The 22470-nt window shown below is 52.7% G+C and overlaps 1 protein-coding gene across 1 annotated transcript in view; it reads right to left on the bottom strand.

Moving 5' to 3' along the window:
• Positions 1–1123: 1123 nt before the first annotated feature.
• JPH2 (junctophilin 2) overlaps positions 1124–22470 on the bottom strand; it is a 59427-nt gene continuing 38080 nt past the window's right edge. The window contains exons 3-6 of the mRNA XM_066234338.1: positions 6736–6854; positions 5018–5736; positions 4125–4219; positions 1124–2788 (exon numbers count right to left, since the gene is read on the bottom strand). Coding sequence (XP_066090435.1) covers positions 4139–4219; positions 5018–5736; positions 6736–6854 — 919 coding nt within the window. The 3' untranslated portion in view covers positions 1124–2788; positions 4125–4138. The remainder of the gene's footprint in view (positions 2789–4124; positions 4220–5017; positions 5737–6735; positions 6855–22470) is intronic.

The following is a 22470-nucleotide window of genomic DNA, read 5'->3' as shown; positions in this document are numbered from 1 at the left end:
ATAATTTTTTCAGGCTGGACACCTCCCAAGGTCATAATCTGGCTGGTTTTCTGTTATATGCAGTCAAAGGCTCCTCTCCCGGCACAGCCAGACCCTCTGTGAGTCCATCAGAGATTATGAAAATTCCTTCTTGCCACGAATTCCAAATCTGAACGCCAATGCCACAGCTCCAGGGCCCCCCTCCCTTTTTCTTCCCTAGTAAAGTCCTGCCAAAGCCCCCAAGTCAGTGGTCAGCAATCACAGGACCCAGAAATGCCTACAAGATGGTTTTAAGTTTACCTATGGCACAAGATACCTTACATGAGTTCAGGACGTGGCAGAGGACGTACTAACTGTCTGGAGCTGCCATCGGCCTGGACAGGAAGACACCCGCCAGGCTAGGCTGCATCTGAGCCACTAGGGGGCGCCCAACTCCAACCAACCTTACTTGACTCCCAGGCTCCAACTGGGTCCTACTCAGGAATGAGCCTTCTTTTCAAACCACCCAAGGTGCCCTGGCCGGTTGGCTCAGCGGTAGAGCGTCGGCCTAGCGTGCGGAGGACCCAGGTTCGATTCCCGGCCAGGGCACACAGGAGAAGCGCCCATTTGCTTCTCCACCCCTCCGCCGCGCTTTCCTCTCTGTCTCTCTCTTCCCCTCCCGCAGCCAAGGCTCCATTGGAGCAAAGATGGCCCGGGCGCTGGGGATGGCTCTGTGGCCTCTTCCTCAGGCGCTAGAGTGGCTCTGGTCCCAACATGGCGACGCCCAGGATGGGCAGAGCGTCGCCCCTGGTGGGCGTGCCGGGTGGATCCCGGTCCGGCGCATGCGGGAGTCTGTCTGACTGTCTCTCCCTGTTTCCAGCTTCAGAAAAGTGAGAAAAAAAAAAAAAAAAAACCACCCAAGGTGATCCCAATATAGTCATCCTGCTGTCCCTAACCCTTCACTCCCCTTTTACACACGCAAACACACACACAGCACAACTGGTCTACAAAGTCTGTGGTCTTTGAGTTGCCTCTCATGAGGTAATACGGGAACTGTAAGAGACGGCGGCTGACCAGCATGACCCAGAGGCCCCCCACCTCTCTCGCCCTCTTTCCACCAGTCCCGCATCCTGGGCCCACAAGCAGACACCGCAGCCCCGCCAGAGCCTGTGAGCAGATGCAGGTTTATTATTGCACAGACAGCAGCATCCTGAACCCTCACCCAAAACCAGGCCCGGGAGCTGCACCCCTGGGCCAGACCAAGAAACCTGGACAATGACCCCAGAGCCGAGGCCTGGAGCCTGTCAGCCCTGAGCAGTGCCCCCGACCTGCCCCCCCTCGTTCCCTAAGAGTCCAGAAAAGCCCAGACACAGACGCAGAGCCAGGACCTCGGCCGGTGGAGGATGGGAGATTCCTCAGCTTCTCTCTGCCGAAATGCAGTCCACGAGGCCCCCGCAGGGCTTGAAACAGCAAGTGTGAAGCTGGACAGAAGGTCCCAAGTATTGAGGGGGGAGGGAAAGCAGACCCACGAGAAGCAAAGTTCCGGTTGCAGAGCTGGCCTGGGGAGGCGGGGCCCCAACTCCAAGGTCCCCAGGTCCCCAGAAACAAAGGCAGGAGAGCAGCGGCCCCTCCAACTCTGCCTGGATATCACTGCCACATCCTTCCCCGGCCTGAAACGTTCTCTCCGTCCTCCCAGGGGCACGGGTCCACCAGCCCTCGCTTCAACCCACCCACAGCCAGCACAAGGGCCAGAGGCCCAGTGTGGTACCAAACATCTGCAATGAGCGACATGCAAACTTCTGCTAGGCGAGCCAAGGGGGCTTATTATCACAGACCGCCCCGGTGGGAGCCCTGGCCCTGCTCCCGCCTCCCCGGAACGGCTTGTTCACTCGAAGCCTGTCTTCAGCACCTGCCTGAATGTCCACCCCCAGGGAATATGCCTGGGCTTCCAAGGGCTTTCATGCTCAATGTCCCTGAGCCTGCGGTGGGCCCTGGTGGGGGGAGTGGCCAAACCAATTCACAGGGCATCACAGTAGCTTTATCTCGCCAGCCCCAGGGCCCCTGCACGGTGACCCCTCAGAGCCATGAGCACACTGGAAGGCACACGCAGACACAGACGCCGTCCTAACTCCTCTTAGCCCTTCTTCCCACCCTCACGCCCTGGCCACCTGGTCAGTGGCTTCCCAGCCAAAGCCTCCAATCCTTCCGGTCTCCTCCTCCTCTATTGGTCCAGAAGGGAAGCTAGCTGGATGGGCGGGAGGAGACAGGAGCACTGCACTCTGGGACATTCAAACAGAGCATGGCCGTTTCCTCTATTGTCATCCAGAACACCTGTAAGTGGGGGACAGTGTGCTGGGATAAGACGGTGAAAGGAGGGCCTCTGCACCGTCTGAGAGCGGCTCCCTCGCTGCTGGCCCACCGTAGGGATGGCAGCCCAACAGCCAGAGGTTAGAATAAAGCGGGGGACGGGGAACAGGAAGGGGTCTAGGATTGAATATTAATATTCTGGTTTTGTGACTTCTCCCAAAACACACAGAAGCCCGGGGTGGGGGTGACCTAGGGACGAGGTGAGGGAGTAGATGAGGTTGAAGGACAGGAGCAGACCAGGGCTTTCTCTGCCCCTGGCCAGAGCTCCAGGAGGGTTTCCAGCACATTCTATCCCCTCTGGGCACCTCCGCCACCCAACACAGGCACCATGGGAGGCCTCCTTAAATGTTTGCAGTTGGTATGAGCTGGGACCCAGGGCTCCAGGTCCAGAGTCCAATCGTCCTGGGCCACCCTGCCCAGCTCTGCAGTAGATGGGTCGTGTCCTCAGCAGGAACTCCTGGCTCTGCAGAGAGACAGCAAGAGGGTCAGGGGAGGGAGGGAGGGAGGGAGGGAGGGAGGGAGGGAGGGAGGGAAGGTGCACTGAGGCTGGGCCCGGTTCAAGGGACGGTTCAAGCCTCAGGCTTGATCTTCTGTGGGTCAAGTTCTCCCCAACCCTGAATCCCCAGGGTAGCTCTGCCCCATGGCTCTGACTCAGTGGGATCGGACACAAGTCCCTGGGGTCTCTTCTGTCCTCACAAGGCCCAGCATCATTTTCCCTCTGGATGCTGTCACTGCTCATTTGCATATGCTGTTCCCTTTGCCTGGTTCGCACTTCCCTGCCCCCCCCCCCATGCCAGCTGGCTCACCCCTTCCTATCCTTCAGGAATTAATCCTCCGTCCCTGCAGCACTCATTGCCAGGTCCCCTATGACAGAGGCAGCATTCACCCCAGGCCAGCACCTACCAGGCTAATGCTGTCATTGGCTATGTTTACATGGTGACAGAACAGGAATTCCTCCTCCTCTGGGACTGAGTTGGCTCCCCAGCCGAAACTGAGCTGGGATCAAGGGAGGAGGGCCTTTGGTGGGGGCAGGGCAGGAGGCAGGCCTCCTGTTAGCATCACCACGCGGCGCAGGATTTACCGTCAAGACCGGTCCCAGCAGGAGAAAGACTTTACTGGTCTTGTAGATACTTCATCCTGAGACCAGCGAGGACCACTCCCCTCTCACCACCCACGTCACCTCCTTTCATGGGACCTTCCCCAGACCCCCTCCCAGCTCCATCATAGGGAGAAAACAAGCTGATGGGACCAACCGACCGGACAGCAGGATTTCAGGAAAAGAGCACTGAGAGACAGGCTCGGGGCTGGGGGGGGGGGCGAGAGGGGAGACCGGCCATCCTGGGTGAACTCCATCCAGACCTGTGAGGGCCTGGGGGGAGCGGGGCAAGAACTGTTCTGCTGGACATTTGAAATGCAAGGTTTTTACACGATGAACTATAAGTTAAGGGTTGACTCTCACTGTGTTCACCCCATTTCTCAGGACAGGACTGAGTCCCTACTGTATCCCTAGATCCCAGCAGAGCCATTGCTCAGTGTATGTTGGTCAAATGAATGAATAAGTGAGCGAAGCCCCCAGGGCTCACCTGACAGAAATCAGGTCCTCTGCAAATGCACACACACACGCAAGTGCATACGCCGAGGAGGGCATGGTCTATCAAATCCACATTCTAGGTCCCTGCCTCTGATGGGGGCTGGGCCTCTATTAACCACAGGATGAAGGTCCCTAGTAGGCAGCCGGCCCTTCCTCCCAACATTCCAACACCCTCCTACCAGCTCCCATGCGCTCGTCCCAGCCGCACCTGGTAGCTGAGGGTCAGGTCAGGAGGTGAACAAAGAGGATAGCCAGGCCGATGTTCAGCAGGATCACCATGCAGATGAGGACAGTGTTGGGGACCTAGGAGCAGTGGAGACAGGCTTACTGAGTCCCCACGGCCTCTGAACCATCCCTCCCCCATCACAACAGGGTGGGCAGAGGAGAAGGAACTTCCAGAAGGGCCCTCCTGAGAGCACCCCCCTGTTGTACTCCCTGCTGCTATGACCAGCATCTGGAAGGTAGACCATCAGAGCTGGAAGAATTCTTAAAAATAATTAACCAAACTCGGGGTCCAAAGAGAAACAAGGGCGTGCCCCAAAGCACACAGTAGGCAGTGCTGGGCCTTGAACCCAGGAACGTGGCCTTCTGCACGAATTCCTCTGGGGCCACGTTCATCAGTCCCAGGAGCCTAGCTGCATTCTGGGCTGCAATTCCTAGCTTCCGACTGCCTATCACAAGCCTAGAGATCTAGGACCCAAGCCCTGGTGGGCCCTTCCTCCATCTCCAGGAAGCCCTCCCTGCTATACTTTGTAGCAGATGTTGCTGGTGCCCAAGCAGGATCCCCTTGACCCTGCAGGTGCACCCCCTACCCCCCACCCCCTACCCTCGCTGCCCCCTGCTGACCAGAGAGCAGATACCAAGGACAGCCTCCCCCCACCCCCATCCCACCCCACTGTGGACAGATGCTGTGTAATACTATGCCCCAAGTTTACTGGGATCAGGCTGCATGTGACTACGGCCCATCCCCGCTGGGGTTTCCCCCTGCTCAATCCTGTGCCCTCACCAGCCCCACCAAACCACCCACATCGAGTCCTGCCTGCAGCTCAACCGAGTGCAGGGACCCGGACCTTGGACACGGCCTTCTGCCAACAGCCTCACCTCCTCCACTTCCACCTCCGCCACCAGCGCTGCCTCCTTCCGAGACTTCTTCTTGGCCCCAGCCTTGGTCAGCCCGCGGGCCTCAGTCTTGCGGGCCTTGGCTTTGGGCTCGGCCTTGGAGACGATGGGTTTGGGCTCCAGCTTGGCGGGGGTCTCCGGTGCGGGCTCGGGGGCCGGAAACGTGGGGACCTGCACCGTGGAGGCGGCGGTCGGGGACACGAGCACGGAGTCAGACGCGGAGACCTCGGGCAAGGGCTCCTCGTCGCCGTCGCCGGGCGGCGGCGTGGAGGGGGCAGTGCGGACGGCGTAGCTGTGGTACCCCTGGTACAGCGCCACCTCCGGCTCCTGCGCCGGCGCGGGCGGCACCTGCAGCGCCTCGATGGCCATGTGCTCGGTGGCGGGACGCGCTGGGGTGCGGCGGCCATCGGACGGTGTAGCGGGCCGGCTGCCCTCGGCGCCGGGGTCCCCGTTCCAGGCGCCGGGACTCAGCAGGCCGTCCTTGGTCGCCGCCGGGCGGGGCCGCTTGGGCTGCGGGGGTGTCCCGGCCGGCGACGGGGGCGCACCCTCGGGCCGAGGGGTTTCGCGCTCGTGCAGCTGCGGGCTCTCGCGGGGCCGCTCCGGGAGGGCAGCGGCGCCGGGGACCCGGTCGGGGGGCTCCAGCAGGCTCTCCGAGTTCTCCAGGATCTCCTGGAGCAGCCGGCGCTTCTGGTATTCCGGACCTGCAGGGACAACAGCGGGGGCAGGGGTTCGAATCCCAGTCCCGCCACTGGGTGATCCTGGGCAGCCGCTCAACCTTCGCGAGCCTCCTGTTTACCCAGCAGCGCTTAAACGACACCTGCCCTGTGCCCGCGCTGTGTGAAGCATTTCCAAATATGAACTCCCTTCATGGTTTCCATAACTCTGTGAGGTCGATGCTGTTCACTTCCATTTTACAGATGAAGACAGGGAGGCTCAGAGAACTGAAACCACTTGCCCGGTCACCCAGCTGACGCACAGCCAGGACTAGCACCCAGGGAACTTGGTTTCAGAGTTTATGCTCTTAACGGTGACAGTGGTCTCTTTCCATTGCTTTACTGCAAAAATTGGCCTAATCGTACCTATTTCATAAACACTAATAAAACGACTAACTGAGTGAAAAAATGCAGGGCCTGTCCCACACACGGTCACAACTCTTGCAATGACTGAGGCAAGGGCAGCCAGCCCAAGGGCATGTCAGTCTTCCTGGGACCGGCAGGGGGAACGCTGGGACAGAAGTGACAGCCTCCCAGGCCCAGTTCCCTGTTCCAAGCTTTTTCATTTAGTTAGTTTACCCCTGGTCTCCTTGCTGCAGCGAGAATGATGTTTAGAAAACAAATCCAATCACGACACTCACTTTAACCCCCTTCATGTAGAGAACAACAATGTCCCACCCTGAGGGGCTCCCACCACTCTAAGTGAAAGGTCCATATCAGAGCAGAAGACCTCCTTATCCTGCAGCCTTATTTCTCAGGACAAAGAGACAACACTGGGGGCCTCTCATACTGCCATGATCTCAGCATGGGTCCCCTGTCACACTGTCCCATGCCTGCACCATGCCCCACAGGTCCTAGAACTTACAGGCAATCATGAACCTACATGGGCATCTCAACTTTCCAGCAAGCCAAGAAAAAGAAAAGTGTCTCCCCCCAGGGACCTCCCCCCTCCCTGGCCTGCCTGTCCCCTCCCTCAGCTGGCCCTACCTGGCTGGTAGAAGTCTGGAGCCAGCTCCCTGGCCAAACTGCGGGCAATGTTGGACTCCTGGTTGGCAGCCAGGGCGGCCTGTTCTGCGGCCTCAGCTTTGGCCTTGGCGTGGCTTGTCCTAAGAGACAACAGGATGGAAACTCAGGATCCCTCCAGAGAACCAGCCCTCTGCCCCTTCTCATAAAGTGACACCCTGGACAGGCAGTCTACTCAACAGCGAGTTCAAGCTCAGAACCATCTGATTTCCAAGCTTCTGCCATAATAACGTCTACAGTAGGAGGCAGTTTTTTTTAAAAAAAACTTTTTTTTAATTTTGTTTATTCATTTTTAGAGAAAGAGAGAAAGAAGGGAGGGAGGAGCAGGAAGCGTCAACTCCCATATGTGCCTTGATCAGGCAAGCTCAGGGTTTCGAACCCACGACCTCAGCGTTCCAGGTTGATGGATGCTTTATCCACTGCGCCTCCGCAGGTCAGGCAGGAGAGCCCGTTTTACTGAATGAAAGCATACATAAATGAACGCACACATGCGCATGTATATAGGCAGCAGGGCAGCACAGGGAGCGGTTAAGGGCATGGCTTGGCAGCCAACAGCCCAGAGTTCTAACTATGGCTCTGCCAAGCCTGGGCTCAGGTTGAGGCAAAGGAGGCATTTACCTTAGGCTCTAAATTTAGGGGGATGCCAGAACCACCTTGGTAATCCAGATTAATAATATTTTAATGCAACATTTTTAAAAGTCAAAATGCATGTTAAAAATCCTTGACGAATAAGCTCTGAACTAATTGCAATAAAGATCGGATCAGACCCCGCACTCGCATGAGTGGCCTTGCTCTCTCCACCCTTGTCCCAACCCCACCGGGGCTCTAGGACCTTGGGTGAGTGGTTTTGCCTTTCTGTGCCTCAGTTTCTTCATTGGTGGGATGCTAATTCTCCCCTCTTGGAGTTGCTGTGAAAACTGAGAGGCAGCAGATGAAAGGGTGTTGCCCAGGATGGGGCTGAGTGGTGATGATGATGGTGATGATGGTGATGATGGTGATGATGGCAGTGGTGGAGGAGGAGGAAGGGGAGGAGGAGGAGGAGGAAGACATCTGTGACATCAAAACTGAGTGTGGTACATGCATTTCCCCAGGCTCCTGTCTGTCTGTCCACGGGTGTGTGTGATTCAAAGTTCTGATCTTTTCAGAGACACTTCGCTGGAAACCTGAAACCCCAGGTGGGGGGAGCAGGGAAGGCTGGGCAGACCTTCCAGCTGAGAAAATGTCCTTTTTTGGTAATGGAGCTGGGTGAGGCTTTTCCTGCTGCTCTGGGACTCTGCTGCAGGACTCCTTGGCGGATGTGGCAGCCTTCACACGGAGCCCTGTTAGATTCTGGGGGGTTCCTCTGTGGACGCTCCACGGCGTCAGAACAGGGGTTGAGAGCGGGGTGGCCACACAGCGCACTCCTTGGCCCATGTCCATCAGTCTGGCCAACTGAACTCTATCAGCCCCGGGTTTCAGGTATGGCTCCCCAGCGCCCTGGCCTTTGAGCCAGGAACCCCGGTGTTCTCCCGCACACGCCTTCCTCGTCTCCTTTCAATATGTGCAGCCATTGGTCACCACCTCTTGTCTCTTCTGCTCCCTCTGTGGCTCTCCCACAGCTCCATCCTTCTGTCGCCCCACCCCCACCCCATCCCTGCCCCCAGGCCTGCTCCCTACCGATTGCACGCAGTGGCACTGCAGTGGCACCGTGGGTTGCGGTGTGGTGAGCCTGGTTAACCCATACAGCCAACGGCTTCACCTGTTACTTAAAATCTTCGCAAGGCTTCCTATACATTACTCAGCATGGCCTTCAGCGCCCCCCAGCTCCTGGGCTGGAGGCAGTCTCGATGGGCTGTATCTGGCCGCTGGGGAGGGGGGGGCAGGCGGAACTGCTGTTACCCAGAGGGTCTTGCGTCTAGTTCAGTGCCACTCACCATGTGGTGCACCCTCCCCCAGCCCCCTCATCGCCTGGGAGCTTGTTGCAAATACAGATTCCTGAGTTCTACCCCAGACCTACTGAGTCAGAATTTCTGGGGGAGAAGCCCAGGAATCTGTGTTTTATAAGCCCTCAGGTGCTCCTACTACTCACTGACGTTGGATAACGTTGGAGAAGCATGTGCTAGACTGATGGAACACGCAGCTCTATCTTGGGCAGTTCCCTGCCTGCTCAACTCCCCGGGAGCCTTGAGTATTTCTCTTTAAGCGCCAGAATCCCACACACACGGGGAGTCCAGGTCCCGCTAGGCAAATGCAGGAACCAGTTCTTCTCTGATCAGTCAGGGTGCCTGGGCTGACGCCTCTGGGGCAAGGCTCTGGCCCTGCTGGGGTTGGGGGGGGGGGCGGGAGGAGCAGTAACTGGGGCAGGGGGCGGAGCAGGGATCAGTCACTCGTCTTGATTTCATTCGGATTATCTTTCTTATCTTTCGTCAGCAGGGTTAAAAATAAGGCTGGTGGTTCAGGGATAGGGGCAGGGTCTGAACCCCTTGGAAGCACTTCTGAGAGCATCTACCCCCTCGCCTCCTTTTCCCACCCCCAGGCCCCCTAAGTGTCCCACTAATAGCCAGCCTTGCAGCCCAATTGTCTCCCCCAGGCACTGATGGCTTCTCTGGGCCAAAGGGACCAGCCTCCAGACTTAGCCCTGCCGTCACGCCTTTGCCAGGGCAGTTCTCCATCCTGGAATGCTCTTTCCCCTCCGGTCACCTCCCAGTGCTGAAGGCCAGCTCAAGACCTTTCTAAGTATGGGTTCATTCATTTAATACAACCTCACAGAGTGCCTGCTACGTGCCTAGTAGACACTGTTCTGGGCATCAAAGAAATCCCTGTAGAATTCCCATTGTTCTGCAGAGAGGGGCCAGCCAGCAAATCATGTTGGCAGACCGAATCCAGCCCGCTGCCTGTTTTATACTGCCTGCGCGATAATAATGGTTGTTGTTGTTTTTTAGTCATTGCTACCTTTTTTTTGTTTCTGTTTTTAGATTTTATTTATTTTTATTAGAGAGAGAGGAAGAGATAGAGAGAACAGGGAGAGGAGCAGGAAGCATCAACTCCCATATGTGCCTTGACCAGGCAAGCCCGGGGTTTCGAACTGGTGACCTCAGTGTTCCAGGTCGACGCTTTATCCACTGCGCCACCACAGGTCAGGCCGTGATAATAATGTTTTTTTATATTTTTAAATCATTGGGGAAAAAACCCCACAAAGTAATATTTTCTTACATGTGAAAATGATATGAAATTCAAATTTCAGTGTCCATATACAGTTTCATTGGAAGAAACCCACACCCATTTGTTTATGTATTGTCTAGAGTTGCCACAGAGACTGGACGACTGGCCGGGCCCAAAATATTTACAGTCTGGACCTTACAGAAAGCTTTTGTCGACCCCTGTTCCAATGTATCCACTCAACAGCCTTCTCCTCTGCTACTATTATTAATAATAATAATCTGTTATTTGTGGAATACTTTGTGCCCAGCTCTGGGCTATGGCTGCATTTACACAGATAACCTCAGAGAGGTGGAGTCACTTTCTCCAGGTCACACAGCTAGAGAGTGAAGCTGCCTAAACTCTTACCCATTACACCAAGCCCTCTTGCCACCAACTCTGGCCAAGTTCTCCATGTGCTGGGACCACGGGTAGGGATGAAGAGGACCCAGCAGCCTGCTGCATCCCTACCAAGTCAACCATATGACTCTAAAATCAATGGACGAACAGGGCCGTGGAGCAAAGCCTCTAGACCACATAGAGGAGTGGCTAAGAGGGGCCCCAGGTTGCCTGCGTGCAGGTCCTGACCCTGCTTCTTATATCCTTGGGTAAATCTGGGTTCACTGAGTCCCAGTCTCTGCATCTGTAAAGTAGGGATAATAACAGCACCGACCTGGGTGAAATGCTCTAAGAAATAAATGAACGAACAATCATATGGTCCTTAGAACAGTGGCCGGGACACAGGAAGTACATGTTAATAAAATATATAGCCTGGCCTGTGATGGCACAGTGGATAGGGTGTTGACCTGGAATGCTGAGGTCACCGGTTCAAAACCCTGGGTTTGCCCTGTCAAGTCACATACAACAGCAATCAATGAGCAACTAAAATGAAACAGTTATGAGTTGATACTTCTTGCACTCCTCCCTCCTCTCTCTGTGAAAGCAATACATTTTTTTAAAAAAATAACCAGCACAGTTTCTCAGAGAAGACTCAAAGAAAATCCTGAATGTACTCAATGCCACTGATCTGCTCACTTTAAAATTAGAAGAAAAAAAACCCCTTCAGAACAAGTTGTCCGTGGCAGGTTTGGAGGACAGAGGCAGATAATCTGCAGGCTGCAGGGGTGCTTGGCAGGGACAGCGCTGCAAGCGTCTTCCTGAGATGGGGATGCTTCAGATGCCACTGCCCTGCCCTCTCCCGAAATAGTCCCTCACCCTGGCTCTGGCTGGCGTGGCCGTTTTCCCCAGAACAACCAGGGTCAGAGTAAGCCCTAGGAGGAGCCACAACTGGGTGGCTAGCCACCCTACGTCCCCAAGGATGCAGGCAAGGGCCCAGTTAGGAAGCCCTGATTGATAGGACCTTCCTCCCACCCCACCCCCGGGCTCCATATGGCAAATGTGTGCTAAGTCCCTGCCCAGAAGGCCTTCACCAGGAGGGTTAAGGGCACAAGCTCAAATCGAAATCGTGGCACCATCTGATCTTTGCGCTCTGGCCTCAGTTTCCTCAACTGTGAAATGGGGACAAAATGTTTAGTATAAATTGAGCACTTAACAAATATTAGCTATTGTTATCATTACAGTTTTTGTTATTATTGTAACAATGCTTACCAGCAATTCCCTTCCAAAATTCTATGGACTGCCAACAAATTAGGATGTAAATAGGCATTCTTGTAGAAGGATATGTCATCTAAACATTGTTTCAAGGTTCACCGGTGTTGTAGCATGTATCAGTACTTCATACCTGTCTATTACCAAATAATGTCCCATTTTGTGATAAACTATATTTAGTTAATTAACCTATTTATCAGCTGATGAACATTTGGTTTCTTTCCACATTTTGGTTACTGTGAATAACACTGCTGTAGGCATTTGTGTACAAGTTTTTGTGTGGACATGTTTTCACTTCTCTTGGGTATATACCTAGGAGCAGAATTGCTGGGTCATACGCCAAATCTATGCATCACCTTTTGAAGAATTGCCTGCCTGGTTCTAAGTGACTGTACCATTTTACAGTCCCTTCAGTGATATTCAGCATTCCATTCTCTCCACATTCTCACTAACACCTTTTTTATTTCAGTCATACCAGGGATCTGTGAGGTGGTTTTGACTAGCACTTCCCAGACAGCTAATGCTATTGAGCATCTTTTTATGTACTTAATGGCCGTATGTATGTCTTCATAGAAATGTCTATTCAGATTCTTGCCTATTTTTTACTGGTTTTATTTTGTCTTTTTATTATTGAGTTGTAAATGTTCTTTATATATTCTTGATGCAAGTCCCCCGATCAGATACATAATATGCAAATCTTTTTCTCATTCTGTGGGTTGTCTTTTCACTTTCTTGATCGTGTTCGTTGAAGTGTTAAAAGTTTTTATGTTTAATGAAGTTCAATTGATCAATTTTTCCTTTTACTGCCTGTGCTTTTGGTGTCATAGCTAAGAAGGCTTTTCTTAACTCAAGGTCATACAGTTGACCTCTATGTTTTCTTCTAAGAGTTTTATTGTTTTAGTTCTTATATTTAGGTTTATGACCATTGCTTCTAATAAGAAAAAAATAGGAAATAGAGCCCTGGCTGAGTAACTCAGTTGGTTAGAACATAGTCCCGATATGTCAAGGTTGTGGGTTCGATCCCCAGTCAGGGTACATATGGGAAGTAACCAAGGAATGCACATAAATGGAACAACAAATCAATGTCTCTCTCTTTCTGTGTCTGTCTCTCTCTAAACTCAATCAATTTTTCTTATGTGAAATAATTTAAGGGTTTATACTGCCGTATGAAGTAGGTACCACAACCACTTCACAGAAGAGGAAACTGAGACACAGAGAAGTTACGCCATTTACGTATTATAACGAACATTGAGCCAGACGTGCCTCCGGCTCTGGAAGGATGTACTCCGGTAGGAGAGATAAGACAAAGTGAAAAGTTTCACAGCAGAACAGACAGAAGGCCACATAGCAGGAGAAAGTCCATCTGGTGGGGTACATGTTCATAATTTGTATTTTGTTATTTTTATATTATATGTTATAAATATAAGTATGTAAAATATGTCATTGAAAAATTGAAAAATTGAAAAGAAAACCTGCTGTCATAATTCTGGTATTTCAAGGGGGTTAGGAGCACAGTTGTATGACTATGGGTGACTTACATAAATTCTCAGTTCTTTGATGTTTTTCATCTGTAAAGTGAGGATATGAATAGCCCCTGCCTCACAGGTTGTTGGAATTATAGAGCAAATTAAATTGTACATAAAGCATTTTTTTTATTTATTCATTTTAGGGGGGGGGTGAGAGAGGAGAGAGAGAGAGAAAGGGGGGAGGAGCAGGAAGCATCAACTCCCATATGTGCTTTGACCAGACAAGTGCAGGGTTTTGAACGGGCGACCTCAGTGTTCCCGGGTCAACGCTTTATTCACTGTGCCACCAGAGGTCAGGCCATAAAGCATTTTAAAACAGGGCCGGCACATAGTAAGCTCTGTGCGAGTGTTTAAAAAATTTAGAAAGGGGATTTGTTCTAGTCGGAGTGGAGGACATGGGTGCTGAGTCTGGGCGGCTGTGCCACCTCCTTGGGCCCTATGTAGAACTCCTACCTTAAAAGCGCAGGTCCCGCCCTGGCCGGTTGGCTCAGCGGTAGAGCGTCGGCCTGGCGTGCGGGGCACCCGGGTTCGATTCCCAGCCAGGGCACATGGGAGAAGCGCCCATTTGCTTCTCCACCCCCCCCTTCCTCTCTGTCTCTCTCTTCCCCTCCCGCAGCCAAGGCTCCATTGGAGCAAAGATGGCGGCTGGGGATGGCTCCTTGGCCTCTGCCCCAGGCGATAGAGTGGTTCTGGTCGCAACATGGCGACGCCCAGGATGGGCAGAGCATCGCCCCTGGTGGGCAGAGCGTCGCCCCCTGGTGGGCATGCCGGGTGGATCCCGGTTGGGCGTATGCGGGAGTCTGTCTGACTGTCTCTCCCCGTTTCCAGTTTCAGAAAAATACAAAAAAAAAAAAAAAAGCACAGGTCCCCAGGCCATGGAGGTTACCTCTTCCAGATCATGATTTAAGGTGACCCTTCTCCTTTTTGTGTGTGTGTATTTTTCCGAAGTTAGAAGCGGTAGGCAGTCAGACAGACTCCCGCATGTGCCTGACCAGGATCCACCCGGCATGCCCACCAGGGGGCGATGCTCTGCCCATCTGGGCCATTGCTCTGTTGCAACCTGAACCATTCTAGTGCCTGAGGTGGAAGCCATGGAGCTTTCCTCAGCGCCCCGGCCAACTTTGCTCCAATGGAGCCTTGGCTGCGGGAGGGGAAGAGAGAGACAGAGAGGAAGGAGAGGGGGAGGGGTGAAGAGGCAGATGGGTGCTTGTCCTGTGTGCCCTGACCAGGAATTGAACCTGGGACTTCCACATACCGGGCCGACACTCTACCTACCACTGAGCACCAGTCTGGCTGGGAGGACTCCTCCACATGTGACTGAGTGTGTGACCTCCACCCCAGCCTAGAAAGGTGAAAGCAAAGTAACAGAGTCTCTGTTTACTGAGTGCTTGCTGTGTGTCAGACACCTGACCTATGTGGTCAGCTAAATAATGGCCCCCAAAATATCCAGGCCCTAACCCCTGGAACCTGTAAGTGTGACCTTTATGACAAAAGAGGCTGTACAGACGTGATTTAAATTAAGGATCACCAGATGCAGGGATTATCCCAGATTATATCAGCAAGCCCCAAATGGAATCACAGTGTTCCTATAAGAGGAAGCTGGAAGGAGATGTGACAATAGAAGAGAGGGTGATGTGAGGATGGAAGTGGAGGCTGGGGGCAATAAAGCTTTAAAGATGGGGGGAGGGGCCACAAGCCAAGGCATGGGAGTGGCCACTTAAAGGCTGAAGAGGATTGGATTCTTTTATCAGAGCTTCCAGAATCAACCCTGCCAACATCTTGACTTTAGCCTGGTGAAACTGATTTCAGACTTCTGTCCTCCAGAACCGTAAGAAAATACATTTCTGTCCTTTTTAAGCCACCAAATTTGTGGTAATTTGTTATGGCTACAACAGGAGACTAAAGCCACCTGTGTGGTCTCATGGCATCCTCAAGACAGCCCACTTTACAGGAGAAGAAACAAAGGCTCAGAAAAACGTCTGCCTGAGGCTCACAGCTAGTAAGTGCCAGAGCCAGCTGGCACGTGAATCCAGGTCTGTCTGGCCCCAAAGCCTTGGCTGACCCATGCACATGCATCTGCTACGCTGCTTCAGTTCAAGCGCGCTTTCCAGAAGGGCCCAGCAGCTGGGACTGGCCACCACCCAGCCGGGGGCATTGTGAGGCCCTGCTGTTCTGCATCCCAGCCTTCATCCTGCCCATCCGAGAGAGGGCCCAGGCTAGTGGTTACCAGCAGCGATGCCCCCTACTTCCCTGGAGAAAGGCTAGTTCTTGGGGCCTGAGAATCGCCTGGAGGACTACATGTGACAAAGGTCTGGCTGCACTTTGGCAAACAGTAAAAATCAGGAGGGGCCTGACCTGTGGTGGCGCAGTGGATAAAGCATTGACCTGGTACGCTGAGGTTGCTGGTTTGAAACCCTGGTCTTACCAGATCAAGGCACATATAGGAAGCAACTATATACTACAAAGTAGATGCTTTCTATTTCTCTCCCCTTTTTCTCACTTTCTCTTTCTCTTTCTCCCCCCTCTCCATAAATCAATAAATAAAATCTAAAAAAAAAAAAAAAAAAAAAAATCAGGGAGGGGACCTCTGGCCTTGCTCCTTGTCCCCACATAGACCTGGGTCCTGCAGTCCAACCTAGACCCTGTCAAGCCTTTCAGACCTTTGGAATGTGCATGTGGTATACTTATTCCAAAATACCTGAACTAATTAATTTAAAATGTTAGAACCTAGCATCTACCAGTGCTAGGACTTTTAAAGGTCTGGTTTAATTTATTTCTTACAACAACCCCAAGGGGTAGATAATATTATAACAGGGAAACCAGGCTCTAAGAGGCAGCGTGACCTAAGGGCAGCCACATATCAGGGAGTGCAGGGGCTGGGGCCGGACCTCAGGTCCTGGTCTGATCCCTAGGCCTGCGTCAGTGCACGATGGGCCCTAGGGACATTCTTTTTTTTTTTTTTTTTTTTTTTTTTGTATTTTTCTGAAGCTGGAAACGGGGAGAGACAGTCAGACAGACTCCTGCATGCGCCCGACCGGGATCCACCCGGCACGCCCACCAGGGGGCGACGCTCTGCCCACCAGGGGGCGATGCTCTGCCCCTCCAGGGCATCGCTCTGTTGCGACCAGAGCCACTTTAGCGCCTGGGGCAGAGGCCAAGGAGCCATCCCCAGCGCCCGGGCCATCTTTGCTCCAATGGAGCCTCGCTGCGGGAGGGGAAGAGAGAGACAGAGAGGAAGGAGAGGGGGAGGGGTGGAGAAGCAGATGGGCGCTTCTCCTGTGTGCCCTGGCCGGGAATCGAACCCGGGACTTCTGCACGCCAGGCCAACGCTCTACCACTGAGCCAACCGGCCAAGGCCGGGCCCTAGGGACATTCTTGTCTAACCCCTGCTACCCCTGCAGGAAGAAGGCAAGAACTAGGTTAAGACTAGGGTTTCCTGAGCTGGTCCTGCTCTATCCGACGCTCTCTAATGCCTTCTTGGAGCTGAAAGGCGTGAGGCATTGGGGTGATATTAAAAATATCTAGCAACTGCTATGGTGGGGGGAGGAACCAACCAACAAAAATGGAGTGGAGGCCCCTCCTGTGCCATGTGGTTAACCAGCTGCTGAGTCCTGGGAAGTCAAGGTCCTGAGCAAGAGGCCAGGTGAACAGGGCAGTAATGGCCTGAGGGGAGCACTTACGGGCTCAGGGACGCTGCTGGTCATAAAGTGGTACAAACGGGAGCAGTTCAGACCTCTAACAACTGGCATGACGTTACTGGAGTGTCCAGTAGGATACCAGCTCTGGATTTAAAACCTTCCTTCTTATACCCCATCTGGTCCAGGAAGCCTTTCCTGGAAGCCACCCCCAGTAAGTTTGATCTGGACCCTTTGCCTAGGAGTCGCCCTCTTCAGATGGCCACGACTGTCACTGTGCTCCAAGAGGGGACAGAGCCTGCTGGAGACTGGTCTCACCTTTTGCTCACTCTGCTCCTTGGGTCCAACCAGCCAGGAGGATGCGAATCCTCCAGGGCCCATCACCATCATTACTAAGCAATACCTGTTCCAGACACAGCGCTAAGACATTTGTCTGTCTTATCTCATTTAGTTCCCACAGTATTCCCTAAGGCAGATATCACTATCAGTTCCCAGTTTACAGATGAGAAAACTAAGAGTGAAAAGCGTATGTAAACCATACTACTCACACAGCCCATAAAGGGAGAAAGCCAGGAATTACAGTGCGGCTAACACCAAAGGAGAAGACGGAAGCAATTAGTGCTGGAGTCAGATGACCTGGTTTCAAACCCCAGGTCCCCCACTTCCAAGTTGTGTGACCTTTGTCAAGTCATGGAACCTCTGCAAATCTCAGTTTCCTTATCTGTAAAATGGGTTGATAATAGCTCTTAGCTACCGCTAAAATTATTGCAAGGATCTGTGGCATGTGAGGTGTATATTCATTCAATCATGACAAGTATTTACTAAGCACCTACTGTGTGCCAGGTTCTGAGCTAGATCTGGGGGTAAAGCAGTGAACAGGGGACACTCATCTCCTGGAGCTTTATAGACTAGCCTGGCATGGTGCCCTGCACATTGTAGGTACCCCATGAATGGTAGCTACTATTTTTGTTATTATTACTTAAGTGATTTTTTTCTCTCCAGGGGTTGAACTTCCTTGAACTTCCCACCCTGGGGGTCCGGGTCTGTTGGGATGGCCTGCCCTAGAGAGCCCACTGAGTTGGCCCGGGACATGCACCCCCACCTCGCCCCACCCTGCCCGTGAGCCAGCCTGCAATGGCATCCCACAGGCCCGAGTCAGCAGACATCTCCTGCCTAAATAAGGACAAGGCTCCCAGGAAAGATCTCCGAGAGCCCGAGGAATGTGACAGCTGAGGCCGCCCTGCCAGCTCCCGCCCCCGCCTCCGGCCCCTCCCCAGGTGGTGCTCCACTGCGCATTCCAGCTTTCCCCAGAACAGCCCCCCCCCCCAGTGTCCCTGAGCCCCCTCCCCACTCCGGCTGCCCTGAAAACTGATAAGGAACCTTGGGGAGGAATTCCGGGCAGCTGCATCTGCTCCTAGGGGCTGGCATCCCATCCCTGCTGCCACAGGGCGGGAAGGAGAACCGCAAGGAGGGGCTGCAGCAGCCCAGCCCCGGAAAACCTGCAGCCCTCGGTTAGAAGAGCATTTCCAGAGGTTTCATTTGGCCCCAGGAGCTATGCCAGGCATGAGGTCTGCTCAGGAGACTCTGATCCCTGCTGCTGTCTTCTGTCACAAAACCATGTCGCAGCAGTCACTACTGGGATAAGTCCATGGCTCCTGGTGAGGTGGGGAGGAGAAGACACATCTAGCGCCAGACATAGGGTCAGGAAAGGCCTCGGAGAAAAGTTCTTACTGAGGTCGTGGTTGAGCGAGAGAACTATGGCACCAGATGGCCTGGGTTCAAATCCTAGCCCTGCTTCTTCCTGGCTGTGTGACCTTAAGCTACCACTTTACTGCTCTGTGCCTCCATTTCCCCACCTGTGAAATGCAAGAATAATAGCGCCCACTTCGTAGGGTTAGGTGGGTTAAATGAATTGGTATTTGCAAAGTGTTTAGAGCAGTAAGACAGTTGGTCCAGGCACATGGGCCTGTGGTCATCCCAGGCCTGACCACACGAAACCAGGCTTAACCAACTGAGGCTGATCAGCAAATGCATCTGGCGACTGCGTTTGTCATTTTTGTGAACCCTGCAGCAGTGAGCACCGCACTCCACATAGTAGGTACACACAAGGGCTGTTAAGGTTTTGTTTTCTTCAGATTTCCCAGGAAAAATATGTAACGCTTACAATGAAAACATTAAAAACTGAGACCTGAGCTAGAGGGCAAGGAAAAGTCAAAGATTTTTTAATTTTTTTTCTGAAGTTGGAAATGGGGAGAGACAGTCAGACAGACTCCCGCATGCGCCCTACCGGGATCCACCCAGCACGCCCACCAGGGGGGCGATGCTCTGCCTCTCCAGGGCGTCGCTCTGCTGCGACCAGAGCCACTCTAGCGCCTGGGGCAGAGGCCAAGGAGCCATCCCCAGCGCCCGGGCCATCTTTGCTCCAATGGAGCCTTGCTGCGGAAGGAGAAGAGAGAGACAGAGAGGAAGGAGAGGGGGAGGGGTGGAGAAGCAGATGGGCGCTTCTCCTGTGTGCCCTGGCTGGGAATTGAACCCGGGACCCCTTGCACACCAGGCCGACGCTCTACCACTGAGCCAAAAGTAAAAGATTTTAATGCATTAATGAAAAGATATTTATTGAGCTCTTCATGTGGACCTGTGCCCGAGCGCTGGGATGGCAGGCTGATGGGAAGGGGAAAGAGCTGTCTGAGGGAACAAAATAAAGAAGTAACAGATTCCATTCTGGGTGGCCAATCATGGCAGGTCGGATCAAGGGGAGGGATTTGGAGACAGGTCCAGAGACATAGAAAAGACACCATGGGGGGGGGGGGGTCAGGTCATGGGTGGGCCTAAGGGATGTGTCAATCAATGGTAACAGATCAAATGGGTAGAGGGCACTGTGGGGAAGGGCATGGGGAACAGCCTGGGCAAAGGCAGAGAAGTGGGAAAAAGGGACATGTGGGCAGGGAAGGGCATGTCACAATGGCTAAGAACCATTTCCGGGGACCAGATGCCAGGGTCCAAGTCCCATCTCCACCCCTTGTGTACCAGCTGACCTCTGACAATTCATGTGACTCTACTTCTCCTCACTTCCCGCAGCAGTATGATGGAGCTAATGATACCTTCACCCTTCAGGGTTGCTGGAGAGCAAGTGAGATGTGTCTGTGAAATTCCACTTCGTTGTGGCATGTTGCCAATGTGAAGGGTAAGGGCCACATAGAGTGGGTCTATTTTGTTCATTGATGAATCCCCAGCACCTCGAACAGGGTCTGGACCATAGTAGGTGCTTAATAAAAATGTGTTGAATGAGTGAGCAGTAGCCATTACTATATCATGATTACTACGCAGTGATAGGCCTGGCCTGGCTGGAGCAGGGGGAAATAGGGAAGACTCTTTTACAGACGAGGGCCTACACAGGTGTAGGGATCTGCCTGAGGTCACACTGCTAACAAGTCACAGATCAGGAACTGACTCCCTGGCCAGCTGCTCCAGCCCTATTTCCTTCCATCCTTTTTCCTGCTTGCCTTCTATACGCATTTCCTAGGTGCCTCCCTACCAAGTGTAGGCATATGACAATGCAACAGGGATATAAAGAGACTTAAAATCAGAGTTCTGTCCATAGGAGCGTATAGTGTACTAGAGAAGATCTAGAGGAAAATCCGGTTCAGAATGTGCAGCTTCTAGAATAGGGAGCCCAGAAGTAAAAAGGACCAGGCAAGCTTCCCTGCACTGAGACGTCTGAACTACAGCCTGATGCTGAGTAGAGATGGAGAAATCAAGCCAGGAACTAAGGTTATGCTAGAGCTGCTCATTCACACCCTTACCTACCAAGAGAGCCAATATTATCACATGTTTTCTCAGCTCTGCCTTCAGTGACTGGCACATTGGTAGCTTTAAATCAGCCATAGTGGCAGCATTTACACCACAGCAATTGGAAAACTCCAGGACGCAGGGTTCTTTACCTCTACACACTCCCAGCTCCTCCAAGAGCTATTTAAAAGCACATTACTTCTCAGAATAGACATTAACTAGAAAATAGTTAACTGTTTCAGCAGATTCAGACCCTTATGTTTCACCTCCATCCTGGAATTTCTGCAATCGTACCTCCTGCCCACCTTTGAAAAACTGATTACTAGCTCTTTTGATAATAAAAAAACAAACAAAAAAAAAAACCCAACATCTAGATGTTTGCCATTTCTGACTAGAAGGTCTCCTCTCCCCTATTTATCAGAGGACAATTCTCGGAGTGGGCCTTAGGCAACATCTGAGTGTAAAAAAAAATAAAACCACCCCCACCCCATACACACACAAATCCTGCCATTTGCTCATGAAGAGGTTGGGGGAGCTGAAGACAGACCAGCCCCCAAGCAATGTCCAGGTGTTTTCTCTTCTCCCTGTGGGTAGGTAGGTCTTAGGAAAAGACAATCTTATTTTACTTTTTAAAATTTATTGATTTGAGAGAGGAAGGGGCAGAAAGAGAAACATTCATCGGTTCCTGTATGTGCCCTAACCCGGGATCGAACTGGCATCAGGAGGAGGCTCTAACCAATCGAGCTATCTGGCCAGGGCAACAAAGTCTTATTTTCCACATCTGTGTGAGCTGGGCAGTCAGAAAAGAGAGGAAATAAGAGAGCAAAGGCTATTCTAGAGAGAACTGCAGGAACCAATGCACAAAAATGCTTGAAAACACACACACGCAATGAATGTTTTTAGAATCAGAAAAGTTCAACCTGGCACTGTCATGAGTGAAAGAAGACATAAGATGGAGGCAGATGATAAATGACCTCAATTGCCACATTCCTAAGTACAGCTGAGACCCCTTAGCTGTTCAATAAACCAGCTCCCTCTTCTTCCTGGGCACACGCCTAGACCGTTTCCCAGCATCCCTTGCAGGAAGGCAGGGCCATGTGACTGGATTCTAACCAATGGGAAGTGAGAGGACATGACAGTGCCCTACGTCTGGCCTGGCCAATAAAAACCTTCCTATCACACCCTTGCGTGCGGTTTCCCTTTTCACTGGCTTGATGCCGAAGAACATGAGACCGTGAAAAACACGTGTTGAAGCCGCCAGAGCCACACCATGGAAGGGGGCTGGGTCTCTCAGTCGTTGCTTAGAGGAGAGCCGCCCACAGGTGAGGGCAGCCATTTTGAGGGCAGCTATTTCTTGCGGGAGCGAGAAACACACGTGCACGTGGTCTGTTCTACAGCTGTGTGTTTGCTTGTTCCCGGCAAACAAATGAACGGACCGAGGAGGATGAGGTAGGTGGCGAGGGTGGTCCTGTGCCCTCCTACCCACTCTGGGCAGCTCCCATTCCGGGGCTCCACCAGCAAGCCTCAGCCGTTTGCCACATGAGGACAGAGGGAGAGGAGAACTTTTGCTCTCTGTGGACTCGATTTCGAAAGACGCCTGTTAGTCTGAATGCCCTTCCTTCTTTCATAAGAGCCCAACATACCCACTAATGAAGCAGCCGCTGAGGAGCATTTAGCTAGTGCCTGCTCTGTGCAAGGGCTGCCCAAGCTCAGGCTCCCCTCACCCAGAACTCCTGGGGCACAGGCGCTTCCAAAGGTTGGATTTCCCTTTGGGGGGGGGGGGTCCGGGAGGACAGAGACGAGAAATTGCCTGTCAGGCCAGTATCTCTAAAGTTTGGAATGCTTACCCCTGGGAGGACCAAAAATGACAGGTAGTACCGGGACTCTCATAGGATATCATTGCTCCTTTATATTTTTGTGTGTGTGTTTTTGGTTTTGGTTTTTTCCCGAAGTTAGAAGCAGGG

This window comes from Saccopteryx bilineata, chromosome 6 (assembly GCF_036850765.1).
Source record: "Saccopteryx bilineata isolate mSacBil1 chromosome 6, mSacBil1_pri_phased_curated, whole genome shotgun sequence".
NCBI classification, from domain to species: domain Eukaryota; kingdom Metazoa; phylum Chordata; class Mammalia; order Chiroptera; family Emballonuridae; genus Saccopteryx; species Saccopteryx bilineata.
Note: the sequence above shows the minus strand (reverse complement) of the source record. Positions and strands in the feature narration are given on the sequence as shown.